The sequence below is a fragment of the Martes martes genome (genome assembly GCF_963455335.1).
Source record: "Martes martes genome assembly, chromosome: 11".
Lineage (NCBI taxonomy): Eukaryota > Metazoa > Chordata > Mammalia > Carnivora > Mustelidae > Martes > Martes martes.
The window spans coordinates 29,422,034-29,440,361 of NC_137899.1; the positions used below are offsets into that span (position 1 = coordinate 29,422,034).

Below are 18,328 nucleotides of genomic sequence, written 5' to 3' on the forward strand. Positions count from 1 at the left end.
GGTTTCAGCTCTCAGGACAGTCGCTTCCTTCTGCCACCTCACTGGTCTGCTATTACACTGCCCGGTTTCTCAGGGAGACTATGAGTATGTAACCATTGCCAGCCATCAACTTGCCCTATTGTAAATATTCAGAGGGGTTTCCATTTTGTTGGTTGGATGCAAGTGCCTGGCAGACATGAACTAGTGGAGGCTGAATTCCAGGGAGTCTGGAGGGTAAATTTGGACCTAATCAACATATAGATGAGAGTTGCTGAGTTTATGTACTCAGTGTATAAAATGATGGGTAGATTAACGGTGGAACCCTGGGAAAACAGCAGCAGATAATACAGTCTTTGAATGAATCTAAAGAAAAAGTTTTAGTAGAATCAGAAAAATGTGGTACCTACTCATCCACAAGGAACCTAGTCGTCATTGGCATCCAACATTTGCCAGATGAGGTTTCTGAAGACAGATCAGGTCACCAGTTAGATAACAGGACCAGATTTGAAATCCAAATCTGGGTTTCCTATTTCTTCATCTAGTGTCTTTGTGATACCATGCCATTAATCATTCCTTTTCATAGCAGGTGATTTGGCATCATATACTTGGGTTCAGGTTACTTGCTCTTATCTTGTGTGATATTTGCACCTCCGTTTCTTCTTATGTAAAAACCAGTATATGATATTATTTACCTTCATGGGTAATTTTAAGAATTAAATGAGATAATATACGAAAAGTACTTAGAATAGTATAAAGTAATTAAGACAGTTGAAATTACTGAGAGGTTATGCAATCTAAGAAGGTTAATAGTGTTGTCAGATCTTATCACAATATTATGAAAGATAAGCTAGTCATTGTATACCTTACAGGTACTGAATATCTCCCAAAGTTCAAGATTTTCTTGCATTTTGTAATCAAAATGAGTTTTTACTTTAGAAGTTAGTCATTTTTTTTCCTGTAAATTGATTTTTATGCCATTAATTTCTTCTGAGCTCCATACATTTAAGAATTTCCATTTTAAGTGAAGTTTCATGATTTATTTTCTATTTGTATGGTATTTTAACAAAATATTTTTTAAAAATCTCAACGAGATTTCCCTGAGAGTCTTCTGAGTCTCCCCCTGTCATCCTTCTCACTTTTCTTTCTCTTTTAAATTTTTAGTACCCCAAAGTATTTAAATGTTAAATGTAAATCAAGAAATTGGGAAATTGTTAAATGAAATTACAAAATAATTCTAATCTACTAGATAACATAGAGAACAGTGTCATTTTCCTAGTGTTGTTGCCATTAGCACTTAGAAATTTGCATTTGTATTCAAAGAGAAACACATCAAACACTCATAGTGTAACATGTAGAGTTAACAAAAATCCAGTATTATACATTTTAACTTACCCTCTGTGTCTGCTAGTCCCACTCCTACTCCTGGCTGCTTTACAGGCTCTTGCCCATTCTGCCCCATCTTCCCTCTGTTTAAAAGAAAATAAAAGGTTACACATTTAGTTATGCTCTCTTAAATGCAAATGAGAAGACCAAGTTCCTAAAAAATAGAGTAACATTATATATTCAGACCTGCAATAAATTACTTGAATGGCCATAAATTGCTCTGTATCATGTTAATTTTAAAATAGGGGCTTGTTTCTTTTTCCTACTTAGTCTGAACATAACACCTCAAAATTCAGTGTCTTATTTGTTGACTCATTCATCAAAGATCAGACTATCATGAAATTTTCAAATTTTGTTTGAGAATTACGGTGTTGTTGTTTTTTTCATTTTTAACTTAAGCAGTGAGGAGAGTTTTTATGTCTTTATGTTTTGTTATGATGACTTTTATAGACCCTTTGGGAGAAGGGAAATGTTGAATTAAATAACTTAAAAGAATAATATTGTAATAACACAGATTTTTATTTCACTTAGTGAATTTCAGATCCAGTCTGGTTTCAACTGTGTGTAGCATATTGCCTTTTCAAGTCAGACTTCCTGGTCTCTGCCTCTGGCTTCACTATTTCATGCTATGTGTCATCTAAGGCAAATCTTCTCAATCTGGTGAATCTATTTCTCCTTTTGTAATATAAAGATAGTAACACTAGCTAGCTTTTGGGTAGGAGAAAATCACATGGAAAATTTATATACAGTACTTAACATAGTGCCTGAAACAATATAAAATTCAATAAATATAAAATATTAATAGGTAGGTATGCAAATAACGGCTTTAGAATTCAACCAGAGTCTACTACTCCTTTAGTTTCAGCCTCAAACTTTCAAGAAGGGCAAGTCAATGAAGAATTCATGATACTCTGAGCACTGTGTGTTCAGAATATTGATAATGTAACAGCCCAAACTCTTCTTATTTTTTCAATAAGAGAAAAAGCAACATCGCATAGAAAAGATTTTGGAGTTGCCTTTATACATACTTTTATAAGATGTTTTAAAACAATGAAATAAAAACACCTAAGTTTTAAAAAGGGTGTTTGAAAAAAAAGAATGCCTCAATACTATACTTTCTTTTTTTTTTGATACTATACTTTCTAGATAATAATTCTAACACAGCAAGATTTGCTAACAATTAATTCTTTCTTTCACAAAAATATTTGCTTTGCTGAATTTGCTGTGAATGTAATCATATTTCTTTCTTAAGAATCCAATCACATCTCACTTGAAAATGGCTCTAAAGATTCTCTTACCATTCTATAGAGATGGTTCTGCACATTATGAAAGAGGAGTAGATATAAACTCAGAAATTATTTTCTCTTGAAAGCCATTACATTTTTCCATTATGACAATTCTAGGTCAAAGGTTTAAACACAAATTCTTATCGAGTGTGAAGGACACGCAAAAATGTTAGAAATCATGTATATACTTATATACATATAGACACGGTCTGCCTCTGAATATATGCCAAAAAAGTCTTGATTAAGCAATAAAAGAAACTTAAATCTGTGTAATTGCTTCAATGAGATTCAATACAAGTGGATGGTAAATTTAAAAAAAGAATTCGCTCTGCTCTGTTCTGATCAGAGAGAAAAGCTTAACAACACAGTAGCAGTCTTACCATGAGCAAGACACTATGACTAGCAGAGGGAAGCAAACGTCCTGTTACTGAGTCAAACTCAAATGGAAAGGAAATGATTTTCCTTTTATTTTATCATTTTAGGAGTGTTCATCTAACAGATGAGAGTACTAAAAAATTACTCTTCTATGTATGTCCAATTTTGACAAAATAATTATAATTTTTAGTAATAGTAAAATTTGGGTAATTTTTTATTTGACCTTGAGTCCTAGATTTTGAATTTTAATGGTATCTGGTATTCAGCTGCAGTCTTTTTTTCTTTCTTTTTTTTTTTTTTAAAGATTTTATTTATTTATTTGACAGAGAGAGATCACAAGTAGGCAGAGAGGCAGGCAGAGAGAGAGAGAGGGAAGCAAGCTCCCCGCTGAGCAGAGAGCCCGATGCGGGACTTGATCCCAGGACCTTGAGATCATGACCTGAGCCGAAGGCAGCGGCTTAACCCACTGAGCCACCCAGGCGCCCTGCAGTCTTTTTTTCTAATGAAAACTGATTCTAACATTAGATGCACAGGTAAATGTGTACAAGAGGCATTTCTAAGATCTTAAGGTACTTCTGCAGCATCGTGAAGCTAAACGAAATACGAAGGAAACATGACTGTGGGTTATATGAAGGATGCAATTTTTCTGAATTCCCAGGAAATAATCTTCAGCTCAGAGCACGCGGACTACACAATTTATAATTTCTATTTGTTAATCAATCACCAATAGTTATTGAACTCTTATGTTAACTTAAGCAGTAATTGTGTTAGACACAAAAGGGTATATAAAAGAAAAACCAAATATTGCTTTGGAAACAAGAATTTTCTTTGTGCTCATACAGCAAAACAATGGTGTGCCTGAGGCAGTTTTGAAAGGCTTTGAGGAAAATGGGAAAAACAAAATTGGAATGTGGTATGTATGTAAAAAAAAAAAAATCTAATTCCACTTCAGATATTCAGATACTGAGGAAATAACACTCTTTTTCTCTGGAAGTTATAACTTTATCATCAGTGTTTAATTATTTGAAATGTATGGATAAATTGGAAGGATATTAAGCGATGTGTGGTTAAAAAAATTACAAACTCATATGATTTTCACAGCCTAGTGAGAGATATGTAACGATTTGCTGAAATTCTCTTCATATAGGATCATCAGAGAAAGAGAACTAATGAGATCAGACTCCTTTTAGAAGTAATGTCCACTAAAAAAGAACTGATTAAATATAAATAATATTGAATCCATAGTCCAAGTTTTACTAAAAAAAAAAAAAAAAAGATGGGCAGGTAATCCAATAATGTAGCAGTTTAAGTAGGAAAACTGTAACTAGAAAATCAAAATAAACACATTTTTCAGTGTACAAATCCCCCCCCATTATTTTGCTTTTATAAACTGAGCCATTATCTAAATATTGGGACTACTCTGGACAATAGAAGGAAAGATTTATAAAAACCTTGACATTAAAACAAAGAGAACTAGAATTCCACTCCCAGAAATGGCTTCAGTCAACATTGGAGAAAATGAAGATCCTTTAACAAGTGCCCGGATCAGGGGTCTGCAAACTCCATAGGGAGCCAGATAGGAGATCGTTTGAATGGTCCTGAGCTCACGTCTGCCTCTAGAGGGCAGAAGCGACATTAGGCAACACATTAGAGAATGGGTGTGCTTTCCAATAAAACTTTATGGACGCTGAAATTTTAATTTCATACAATTTTTGTGTCATAAAATGCGATTCCTCTGTTTCCCCCCTACCCCAAAACATTTAAAAATGTGAAGGCCATTTTTAGCTCACAGACCTTGCAAAGCTGGATTTGCCCTGACCTAGATGGTGGAGATGGGTGGCCCAATGACGCTTTTCAAAACCTGGAAAACTTGTTCCCTGGGAGGAGAAGGAAAATTTGGAAAGTCTAGATTTTGATACTGGAGCAGACATAACCTACATATGTCTCTTGGATGCCGCTAACTTTTGCCACCAACATGACTAAGCCCACTCTAACACATCCTAAACACAATCTGCTTCCGTTTTGCATTCGATCTGCAGTATCAATATCTTGAGGCTTAACATATTACAAATGAATTTTATTCCAAGACTATCTTGGACTGGGACCTCTATATTACTTGATATTTGTTCTAGAAAATATGGAAACACTTCAAAATATTCCATTTTAATTATGGAAAGATTACTGAGGAGTCTATATGAGGGGCCCAATGTGTTATCTATTTCAAAAATGATATATGAGCTCTTTAAATTTTAAACCTCTCCCAATTCAAAGTAAATTAATCTAAGTTTATCTCAAACACCAATAATATTTATGTTTGATCATTATGTGATTACTGCATCAACGACTCCTGCTGCTGGCCTTAATTATTACTGTGGCAGTTTTCCTATTAAATACAGATTGCACTGATGAAATAGTCCTGGAAGTGACCAGTGTCCATCCTTAGAATTGACTAAATTATTCCAGTCTTTCCTGAACAGTCTATTTTCTATGTAGGCATAAACAGTCGAAGTGCTTTGGGGACAATGAGTCAGAACTGGATAATTATCTCGTTATTTCCTGTTAAGTGTTAAGAAAAGCTTACTCATGATGCTGTTAACTTTGTAGTGGGGGAAAAAAAAGAAAGAAAAAAACCCACACTTACATCCTTGGAATAGGAAATAGATTAGTCTCCCCTGCGGTGCTGCTGCTTCCTTCACTGTCCACGCTATACCCACTGCCAAAGCTGCTGCCCGAGGAGCCGGTGGACACGGAGCTTTCTGCAGGCCGGTGATTGGTAGGCTTTGCTGCATGGTGTGGGAAGAGTCAACACCACAGTCAATCAATGAAACTCCCCTCGATCTACAAAGGCATCATTATATGTTTTCTTCATTGACATGGATAATGAAACAGCTCTAGCAAGAACTCCACATTTCTTAATCTGCCTTTCATTTTCTTTTCCTTAACCAGTAAGGTGCTGTGGTAACACTAAGTACTTGATTATTTTTTTTTGGACACAGAGGTAGGAAAAAAAAAAAACAAAACAACAGCAAAAAAACCAAACAATTATTTGAGTTAAGTAGTATGTAACCAGTCTATTACTATTGTCATTATTATTGTTTCTTTTTGTGGTTTCTTTGTACAGTCTCACAGTAAGGACAAGCAAATATGAATTTTGGCTATTTCATGGAGAAAGGAGTTTAGAAAGACTTGGGTAGAGAGAAATAGTGGCATAAGGGAAAATTTCTTAATTATTTTCCATATTAACCAATAATGTGTTTTTCTCCTGAGAAGTGAAGATGCAAAATAGAACAGATGGTTTCAAGAAGTGATTGAAAAATTCTGTGCTTGTTTGTATGTATTTCTAACAACTCTTCCCAGCAGGTTTTTAAATTTGAAGATCTTTGTTTCCCCTTCGGCATTTCTTCATTTCTGATTGGGACTTGTTTCAATAATTCCTTAAGTTTGATTTTTTTGGGATAAAACAATCCATATTCCCATAGAAACATTATAATTCTGTGTTTCTAATACAGTAGGAGTACAGTATAATATTGTTAGTGGGTTTACAGATTGGAGGAAATTGGGGGGTCTTTCGATGCAGAAGGTGGAAGAGAAAGCAAATATTTCCTCTTCTTTTTGTGGAGAGAAGCTTCTCTAGGCAAATTTTAAAAATTATTATTATGTCTTCTGCCACATGGTCAGAATTTAAGAGCATGAGCTTCGATCATACTGACAGGATTTGGAATCCTAGCTCGTTCTGGAGTAGATCTAAACAGTCTCAGCTTCTGTGTTTGCAAATGATGGGTTCCGTTACGGAGACCTCCACTCATAACTGTGACCATGAGGAGTGAGATAAAGCAGGAGTTCAGTTACTTTCTCTTCCTCATCTTGTGATTTTATTTGTCATAACCGCAACCTTTTGGGCAGGGTTTTCCTGACAATCGCTGCTCCCTAGTGTCTTTGAGCATGCCTAGCCCCTGATAATGAATTTTCCTTGATTTTCTTTCCCATTCTAAACATGTTCTAGGATACAAAAATACTTCGAGTCTCTCTCTTCTATAAAATCACCTGTGTTCAATCAGGAGTTTCTTAAGCAGTTGGATAGATTCACACTGTGGGTGAATCACTGATAGTCATTTAATGATTCTAAGATATCTATACTTCCCCTCAAGAGGTGTACACAAACAAAATGACTCTTAATCTGGTGGAATTTTAATAAAATCAATACATCCAAATGAAGGGGAAAATACAGACATTGTGAGGGAAACCATTGAGGACAAGAAATCCACCATCAGGGTAATCAGGATCAAGTCTTGCAAAGGTTTTGGCTTTTCCCCATTTCCCTACTTCTTTTAGGGACAACAGATTCTCTAAAGCCAACAGGAATTGTTACAATATCTATTGCAGTGATAGCAAGATCACTTTCTCAGAATAGAGAAATAAAGAAGAAATGTCGGTCAATAACTTAACAGGTATCTATAAATTGGGACTAGCTATTTAGAAAAAGGCTTGAATATTGTTAAATAATGAGTCACTGATGAATTACCAGTAACCCATAGTAGATTTGAGAGACAGAATGATAGTTATAATGTTTGATATTTTCTATGTAAAAGAAACCCAGATGGTGTATATAGTGTTAATTTAAGGACTTTTTAAAAGAATAACTTAAAAACTATAAAGGATATAGGATTATGATATAAATTATGAACATTAATAAAGTAAATTAAACTGTACGATCATAATGAGTCAGATTAGTCAACTAGTTGTAAATAAAGGGAAGCCGCCACACTTTTTGATTGGCATTATGTAATCCAATCAACATTATCATTAATATTTTTCAAGATAATATTGAATGAAACACTTTAATACCATCAACTGGAAAATCTCAATATACTATTTTCAAAAACAAGCCTTAATTAATATACACTAATTTTTAAATCAATTTACTTTTACTAGATTAAAACAATTTTCAACCAAAAGCAATCTCACAATGCATCAAAATAGCTATTATAGCAGAGCCATCTTATTTAAATTTCAAAATACTCAATCTTTTTGTTGTGAACTTTGATTTTACCTGATGCAATTTCTAGTTCTATTCCTCTCTTGGGAAATTTGAGATGTGTACAGAATATAAAACAATATAACAAGAAGGAAGGAACAAGGCTAGAAATAAATTTAAGTAGAGTTTTTCATCTTGAGTAGGTGAATAGAAATCTCATTCAGAAAGCCTATACAAGTGCTGTAGATTTAAATGCAAACAAATAATAATTTATAAGAAATAGAAAAAGAAAGAAAACCAAATCTAGAGACCATACACATATACTGGAATAAGTCTGTCTACCTAACATATTTAGAAAACAAAATTATGTGTAAGTCTGAGTCTAAAGAAACTTCGGGCAGTTAGAAGTTAGGTGAACAATTCACATTAATCAAGATGTTGGGCATCATCTTCCCAAAACATCTGGTGCTTGACTGATTCCACACACCTCCCCCCCCCCCCCCAATCTGGTGTGGAAGTGTAGCGTACAGAAAGCCTGATGGCTGGTAGTTTCTAAAAGTGAATTCAATTAAAAATGTAGAAGAGAGGGGGTGCCTGGGTGGCTCAGTGGGTTAAAGCCTCTCCCTTCGGCTCAAGTCATGATCCCAGGGTCCTGAGATCAAGCCCTGCATTGGGCTCTCTGCTCAGCGGGGAGCCTGCTTCCCCCCCTTCTCTCTGTCTGCCTCTCTGCCTACTTGTGATCTCTATCAAATAAATAAAAAAAATCTTTAAAAAAATGTAGGAGAGAACTTTGTTTTTTACTGGGCTATCTACATAGCATAAAATGCAATTAAACATACAGAAATGCAGAGGTTTTGATAAACTGGAACTAAAAACCCAAGTATTTTAATAGTTCTTTACCAGACAGTTGAAACCCTGCACATATTTACTAATTTCTTTCTCTTGAAACAGTCTCCAAATTCTCTCACATTGAGCTAAACCTCCGTTATCTCCAACACGTTAATGAATAAAGTGCTTTTACTACTGGACATCAGAGGCTGGATCTCAATGTAATTTCAAGACATCTCATGGTTTTGGTCACATTCTTTAGTTTGCCTAAGTCCTTAACTATCTGCTTCTTTCCGAATGTATCTCTGGTCATTCTCCTTTGTACCCTTTTCACGGAAGCCCACTTAGACCCTCATGCTGGCTCCCTTTGGCTTAGCTTTTTTTTTTTTTTTTTTCCAGTCCTGAGCTGCAGCTGGGCCCGATCTGATTTTGTTACGCCTTTCTCTGCCCCTGTCACTTTCTCATATCGGAACTCTACTTTTCCGCAAAGGCCCAGCTCGGATTGCACCTGCTTTGTGTATTTTCCTCCTCTTGCCACTCAGAAGCGAACGCTTCTATATCTGTACTCTCCTAGCACAAGATCACAGGCCTGTTTCTGCAATGACCACTTTCTATTCTTGGCTCTGGTTGTCACATTCATGCTGCCGTTGGAAGCCAAGCCTGTGTTTTAGCCATGGTAGCCTTCTCAAAAGCTTATCCTGGAACTATGCTGAAGCAATATTTCATGAAATAATAATAAAATTAATAAGTCTTTCCTTTAACCACACAACCCAGACATCCAAATAATTTAGTAGATATTTTACTTTTATCTGGCTATGTGCATTATGCAAATCAGAAATCTCTCATTAACGCCACCTGATGTGGGAGGGGTTTTTTAACTCCACGTTTTGTCAAGGAAACTTGGGGCAATGTGATTTTTTTTTTTTTTTGGTAGCTTTAAAAACAAAGATGCAACTTTAATCTGTCATACTGTAGAGAAAAATGTGATCATTCAACTAGATGTTTTCTTTTCCCAATCCCTCCAAAACCAGTTTAATTGAAAGGAATATTTAATGTAACACACTAAACATGGGAGTACATAGTTTTGTGAATTAAAAAATCATAACAGACCATGGATATTTTATATATACACTTAAATTGGAATGACAGTGAGATATAATATGTATAGTCACACTCTAAGGTAGAAGAAGATGGTGTTCTTACAGACATTGGTATTTGTGGGGGTTCCAAATCTGGATATACAGGCAACCGGTGAACTCTGATTTATATTTAAATATAAATAATATTTAAAAACAATATATTTTAAAATAGCATTTTAAAACATTAATACTAAATATGACTTTCCATAGTCTTATGATTCCAGATTAATAATTTAAAACTGTTCTAACTTTTTTCTCTTTTAATCGGTTTCGGAGATCATGGACCTATTATGCTTGAATATATCATGTGCCCGTGTACTGCACATGAGAAGTGTTTCTTTTTTGAGGAATTGAGGTTTACTTAATAATAAAATGCATTTTGGAAGCCTACATTTTTGTGTCTACTTTCTTTTTTAATTCCTATTTGTACTAGCAAGTACCAACTAGGAGAAAATGTATCTCATTAATATATGATGGAAGAAGTCCACTCCCGTAGAGAGGGTTCCTTTACCCTAGAGGAATAAATCCTGGAGTGTTAAATCATTTCCGTCCTCAATTATTGAGGGGGCATTCCAGGTAAACACATTTTACCTTCTGTGAGGCAATTCAATCTGTTTTAAATTATTTTTTGACCTCTTTATTTTCTTCAGATACAAGATGGTTAGACATCATTTTGTTTTATTACTCCACTGTGGCTAACCTTAATTAAACCTGGTAGTGTCTTTTTGACTGCACATCTGTTTTCAGTTTGTTGGCTCTGTTGGTTTTTCCCCGCTCAACCATACTTAAAAATGCAGAACTATCACTGTACCTACCACACGATGGCAGCACTGGGCTCACAGTCCGTGGAACAAAACTGTAGACTTGACTTTCTATTATTGTGGAACCATGGAAATAAAAAGCTGGTAAGGACTCTAGAGATAGCCTGCTGCAGAACCATCATTTCGTCTATAGAAAAACTAAGCCCCGGAAAGATTAATTGATTTGTTCTGAGCCACACACTAATTAAGGGGAGAAAGAAAAGAATAACTAAAAAGTGCTAATTCACTTTTCTATTGCATCCAATTGTTTCAAAGTAAGATTGTGAGGTCTCTGCCTACCTCAGAATTCCAGGCTTGGGATGCAGGACACAGCCTTGCTGCCTGTGATGTTCTGTCGCTGGTTTAAATCCTTGGAACAGCTCAAAGATATAGCCAAATATTTTAGGAATAATTTATAATGTTGATAGTCCACCCAAATTACTTGGTTGATATAGTATTAATATTATCTTCATAGATCAAAATTAAATCAGTCAATAATTATTTTATTTCCATTAATAATGGAACTGAAGGAACTATTTTCAATATTATGTATTTATAGCGTGTGTGTGTGTGTATACACACATACATATACACACATACATATATGTCTGCATATATATGTATATATATATGATCTCACAAAGTTATAACAAACCTTGAGAAATGGAATGTGACATTTCCTTACAAAAATCAAAATATGTCCCGTAAGATATTCCCTATTCACACAGTGGCTTCTCTCAGAGAGGAGGAGGTATGATGCCTCTTATTTGCTACAACCCAGGAAAGGTAGTAAAGTTTAGTCATGCTCAGACTCTTCTTCTCCATCCACATACGCCCTAGGACTGAATCTCCAAGACATTTTCAATACTCAATTCAATCTGTTTTTATCTAATGCCATCAGTAATTTGAAGTATTTCCCATACTCACTAATCAAACATTTTCTAGTTTGTAGATAATGGGACTAATGATCACTTCCAGGAACAGAAATAATAATAGATAACTTTAGGATAAGAGGTGTTTGGAAGTGAGAGTAAAATTAAATAAGTGGAGAGGATTTTTTTCTTATATAAATGTATGTGATGACTCAGTATGCTACGGTTCTTATATTTTTGCTAGAATGCTGCCTTTAAAGTGCATCTCCCTTTTTTAATGTTTTTGGTTCAGAACTAGTTTTCAAAGAAGTAAATAAAATATTTAAATATTTAATATTTAAGTATACTAAATAAACTCAAAACAATGTTTTAATACTTAAAATATCTAAAATGAAATATGATTTAACTGGAAACCAAAATTTTCTAGTAACTAATGGAAAAAAGCTCAATTAAGATATTATCACAAAGGAAAATTAAAAAAAAATCATTTTATCTTTAATAGATTTAGACTATAATTCTTGCAGTGTTCAAAGAGATAGAGTTAACAAGGAATTTATTCAGTACCAAGTTTCGGTTTTGTGCTAAAATACGCTAACATAATTGTTACAACACAATAAAGATTTTATCTTTAAAAGATTAATAGGGAGAACCATATTTGGAAAAAAATGCAAGATTTGAATTAAGTTCTCAAGAGCAAGTCTTACTTTTTCAATATTCATTTAATTTTACTTTGAACAACAAGTATTCTCTCACAGTTTGCTTGTAAAACATGCAAGACTGAGTGGAAAGTAATTTAAAAATAATCAGTTTTAAAAAATATTCTTACATAATCCTGAAACCTTGCTAACTTAGATCAAGGACATGTAGCTAACAAGGATGTTCTCTTTAAATGGAATCCAAATAGTTTGATTTATATAAACATTTTGCCCAAAGCAGACTGATTTATATGGGTAACATTATAACAAACACTATTATTGTTCATATCATTCAAATGTAGTTAGTGGCCACAGAATAAAGAAGGGTTTGGACAATTATTTGCTCAATGTAAGTCCCATTCTATGGTACCTTACCTCTCTAGTTAATTTCATGAATCTCTACTTTCTCTGAATGGATCATTTTCAAATACTTTCTCTCCTCCTGTAGGTGGTTATATCTCAGAGGACTGTAAAAGTTATTAGTGAGAACCAGAGCTAGGACAAATAAAAATATATTTAATTATATTTCCAGATATTTCTCAACATGAGGATGTTTGCTTACAAACTTAAGACGATGACTATGTGTTTTTTCTTCTTCAATCTCAGTGGAGCAAAACTTACACTTTTCCCATTCTTCGTAATTCTTCCCAAGTATCTGATTGGTTATTCAATAAATATTACTAGATGGGAGATTTCCAGGGGTGGTTATTCTCATCTGTTCTGTTCACAGGGTCACTAACTCTTTTAAGAGGTTCTGGAACATAATATTCATTCAAAAATGCATATATGAATATGAATAAATGATAAGCAACTAATATATATAATTCGAATAGTATTGTCCACAAATGATAAATATTCTCAGAATTCCCTTTTAGCTTTAATTACTTAAAAGCACATTAAATTGTTACTTGAAAATTAAAAATCAAGAATTAGGTAAGAGGCTGAAAAATTGAATTTTTTCTCAATTTTGAATCAGAGCGATGATCTTCAGTTTCTCTTACACCAACAAAATTAATTTGAAATATACGAGACCTGTAATATAGATACTACAATAGAAGATAAAAGGAAACTATTTATAACTAGTTTTTCCAACAAGCCTTATCTTTAAGATAAGGATGCAAATAAAATTTGTTCTATCTTTATAATACTCCCTCTCTGCTTTAGGTTGGAAGCAGCTTGTTTAAAGCTGATTAGGCAACTTACGAGTCAAATTTTGAAAATAGTAAGTAATATATATGGAGATACATTCATCATTTGACGTAAATCAAGCCCAATAAAATAGTTTAAATATTAAATGAAAAATTGTCATTTGTCAATCTTAATAATTATAAATTATTAGATGAGAAAGGAAAGAAGGGATTCTGGAATACAATATAAGAGAAAAAAAGCATAGAAAATTTAGAGACAAATATGACAATTAGATCCTGGAAGATACCTCCAGTTACCCACTGTCTTTGGCTACTGGAAAGATTATGACTGTGTACTCATATAGATCAATGGCTCTTAAATATTTTGATCTCAAGACTGCTTTTACATTCTTAAAAAATATTGAATTCCCCAGACAATTTTATTTTCTGTGAGTTCTATCTATCAATATTTATCTTACTCAAAAGAAGAAAAATTTAGAATAAGCAACCGATAAGCACGTATTCCATTAGCCTTCAAAGCAATGATGTCATAACATCTCATGTAAATGCAGGAAACCCTACTGTACACGAGAAAGAATGAGAGAGAAAAAGGCAAATAACACTTAATATTTTTGTATTTGACCTTGTAAACTCTGAAAGGGACCCTGGGACACACTTTGAGAATTACTGTTCTAGATCTACTTTAATAGAAGTGAAGAATTAACTATGAAAATAGAAGAACCCAATTAGCCTCAGCTATTTTGGACAGCCATCTGAAACCACTATAAATGATGATTATTCTATTGTGTCTTTCATTTTTTATTTTATGCTTGTCATGAAAAATATTCAGCTGTTAGCCTTTCTTAAAAAGATTTATTATTATTAATATTATTCTTATTAACCTCTCTAGTTTTGGAACTTGTTCTATCCAGAACTTCACAACTCTACAAAGTAAAAGGTCTGATTTAAAAATGATATGTATCAAAAAATTATGCTTGTCTATTCCACACTCGCTTTAGAAAACTACTTTATGGTTTGCAGAAACCCACGACAAATAATGATATTTGTCAGGCATAAAATAACACACATTATTCCAAAAAGGGGTTTTCCCTACATGAAGATGTTAATTTGCTGGTACCTCAATTGGTGGATGAAGCCAAAATAGTGATTCAATAGTTATTTACTTTATGAAATGTCATCAGCAATGAGAATGCTCTTTAATAAAATAAAGCATGTAATAGATCCATATGGAAAGAAGTTTCAATTATATAGTGTAAAAGAGTCCATTTTTTATGTCTTTTTACATAGATTCCAAATTCATTTTATAGAGTCAGGTAAAATTATAATGTGACCTACAGAACTTCAAATAATGTAGTTTTCAATCTGAAATATGTTTAGGAAGAAAAGTGGATTTTGTTCCTGTACTCTTTTGAGAACAAATATAGCAGAAATTTTAATCCACTGTTTTGCTTATAAGTTTAAAAAAAGGATCCCATGCTCCTGACTTTTATGAAGCTTTAAAAAAAAATTTTATTTATTTATTTATTTATTTGACAGAGAGAGACATCACAAGTAGGCAGTGAGGCAGGCAGAGAGAGAGGGGGAAGCAGTCTCCCCGCCAAGCAGAGAGTCTGATGTGGGGCTCAATCCCAGGACCCTGAGATCATGACCTGAGCCGAAAGCAGAGGCTTAACCCACTGAGCCACCCAGGGGCCCCTCAAGCTTTTCTTCTTAAAAATTTATGTTTTTGTTTGATTTATAATATCAATATTTTGATTAGATACTGTTTAAACTATTAATTTAATCAATTAATTTTTAGTCTTCAGTATCTCATGGAAATCTTTAGTTATCTTACAGCATCTTAAAATACATTAAGTTATAAAGCTATGATTGTCCACATTATTCCTATTCATATATCTTAAAAAAACCCAAGACCCCAATCAAAATTCTGCATTTCTGATATATATTCCCATTTGTTTTTTTATTTTTATTTTTTTTAATATGTTCCCATTTAAAATCAGCAAGTATTTTTTTTTTTTTTGGCTCCTCAATGATTAATTATATATTTATACATTCAACACAGTAATAAAATAAAAAGAAAAAAGAACATTTTCAGAGTCTGGCTCAGTACACAAGAAGATTCCTTTCATCCTATCCCACTAAGCCCCCTTCTCCCTGACCCCCTCCCCCCCCCACTATCTTGCATAAGGCAGAATGGGTGAAGTATCATGGTCTTACATAATGGTAGTACATGCAGATGAGAAGTGGGAAAAAAAAATCAAGTAATTCATGGACAGTTAGATATCTGGACTTAGGCAAATCTGCTAAGTCGCCCAATGGTGCCTTGCCACTCCTCTGCCTCTCCTTCAGTAGTGTTTCCCCCCAGTTCCATGATCCCTCCTACCCAGGTGAACGCATTCCCAGACCCGTGCTCATATTGTGCGCACTGTCCAGGGTCCCGCACTGTGTCCCCATCAGCCTTCTCATGCTCCAAGCTTCTCATTTATTTCCTTTACCAGCATTTACTTGCCTATCTCATTTCCCCAGGGTCCTACTCCCTGGTGGTAATTTGATAAAGTAACTTTTCTTGAAAATAATTTCTTCAAGCCCAAATAATTTGCATTTTAAAAATTAAGTTGAACTTGGTGAAAGCTATGTCATAAACAGCATTGAAGGGACTTTGGCATGTTAAAATTAGCTCATGTCTTAACAGTCACATCCAATTATACAGGCCAGTAGCTAGATCATTTGACCAAGGTACGGCCCTACTGAGGTACGCCCATTGGTCTTGTTGGTCATGTCACATGAAATGAACATATAAATCCCCAGTGTGAAGCAGACATGTGGATGGCTTGGTGCAGACCCACAACTATTACTGGAAAAGAACAAAGTTCCCAAAGGTCGGTGGATTCACCTTTGTGGATAAACGTCCATAAACGAGACACAGTGTCACATGGTCAGAGCTATACATTTACTCTCTGTGACTTTGCATGGATGGCGGAGATATTCCTGGCAATAAATGACTAAAGAAAGATTTGAAAATGCATCATAATTCTAAGAAAATATGGAAACTCTTAAAAAAAAACTTCAGAAGAGCATTTTGATCTTCACAGACAACAAAGAAAACCCTCACCCCCAGGAAAAACAAGCAGAGAGCTCTGAAAGCTGAAACTATTCCATTGGAGTCTCTCAGATTTTGCTGAATGTTTGCTCTTTTCAGATCATTACAGGTCAAATTTTGTTTTCGTTTTCAACTACCCAAACTTTTATTTAAGTTTGTGTTTTTACATGAACACGCTGAAATGAGGAACGCAAATCTGTTTTTATTAACCTCTTACATACGTGACGGAAGACTTCACCTCCAAATGAACTCACTTTGACTTGTCTTCTGATTTCTCCTTTTGAACCCTGTCCTTCCCAGAAACAGAGAACGCTAAATTCTTTCTGACCAAAAGTGACCATCTACTTCTGGTCAGAAGAGAATGGGACACAGATTAGCTATCGTCCTTTGTCATCAATGGTACCCTCTACTCCCGAAGCCCACCCCACTTCCCAGCCCGGCCACCCCCTACCACTCGCCCAAGAGAGCAGCTCCCATAGCGTGATGGCTTAGTAAGAGTTCACCACGACAACCTGCGGACACGAAACGCTTCTGTGACAGGGGCTGAAAATGAGCCTTATTGAAAGCAGAGTTTCCAGCAGTGGTCTGTGGAAGTAGCTTCAGACTTTTCTCCTACAACTTGGTCCCTCTAAGGAATGCTTAATCATTATTTCCTCACACAACTTACTCGATGGTTCATCTATCCTCTCCAACCCGTTCCAATGGCTCTTATCTCATTTCCCAGGGTGGAGGGACATTTCTCCTCAGCCTCATTTACTGTTCCTTATTTTAAAATTCACATACAATCTTAGTATCAAACAAGAATAACTCAGGAATTTCAAAATGCACTTAAAATGTAAAACAGTGGATGTCAACTAAGTTAATTTTTAAGGTTTAAAATATGCTTCAACTTGTTTCAGTTTGAATATGGTTTAAAAACAAACAACTGTTTTTTAAACTCTCCTCTCTGGTTGCTGAAATGGCAGAGGCTCTGTTCAGCCAAAACAACTGGCTTGGAAAAAAAAACATTTCTAGGGACTTCTAAATACAAAAGAGTTGTTTAGGCATTAGGATTATCTGGCACAATCTGTCTAATCTTTCTCTTCAGGGTTCCTAGAGTGCAACTAAACCCCAGAGGGGAGAGAAAGTTCTTTCTGGCTCACTCCATAATTCTTGCTTAACCCATATTTTATGCCACTTCAGGCAGAAATCTGCTGAGAAGTTCACAAAAAAAAAAAAAAATTTCAAAAGGCTCTTTAGGGACAATTTTGTCACCCTTGATAGAAATGACTACAGATGTACACACGGTCCCTACAGACTCTGCTTACTGCCACACTGGGCTCATGCATGAGAGGGTTTTATTTCCTCACTTTGTGGTAGCTTAGTTTTCAGCCTTCAGAAAAAAGGACCATGTAGGGAGAGCAAGTCTAAATTGTATTCTGCCATCGTTTCTAGCAACCTCTAATCATTTGTAAGAACTTAAGCGATAAATAACAAGTATATAAATGACAACTGTTTTTACTGGAATCAGAAGAGTTTGATTTCAGAGGAGCCAATGTTATTTAAGAAACAGAGGTGTAGGCCTAGGAACAAGGGTCGTGTTGCCGATTCTAGAAATTTCTGTGTATTCTGTCATCCCAGCCCACTCTCTGATCACTCAGAAAGCAACGATAAGAATATCTGCCATGAATACCTCCTCTACCATGTGTGGCAAAATGAGAAGATGGCTGACAGGACACTCAGAACAACGTGAAGGACCGTTCAGATGG

The 18,328-nt window shown here is 34.8% G+C and overlaps 1 protein-coding gene across 1 annotated transcript in view; it reads right to left on the reverse strand.

The window, feature by feature from the left end:
• The window catches only part of PCLO (piccolo presynaptic cytomatrix protein), a 397,938-nt gene that overhangs the window by 36,544 nt on the left and 343,066 nt on the right, over positions 1-18,328 (reverse strand). The window contains exons 21-22 of the mRNA XM_080818063.1: positions 5,665-5,806; positions 1,372-1,445 (exon numbers count right to left, since the gene is read on the reverse strand). Coding sequence (XP_080674189.1) covers positions 1,372-1,445; positions 5,665-5,806 — 216 coding nt within the window. The remainder of the gene's footprint in view (positions 1-1,371; positions 1,446-5,664; positions 5,807-18,328) is intronic.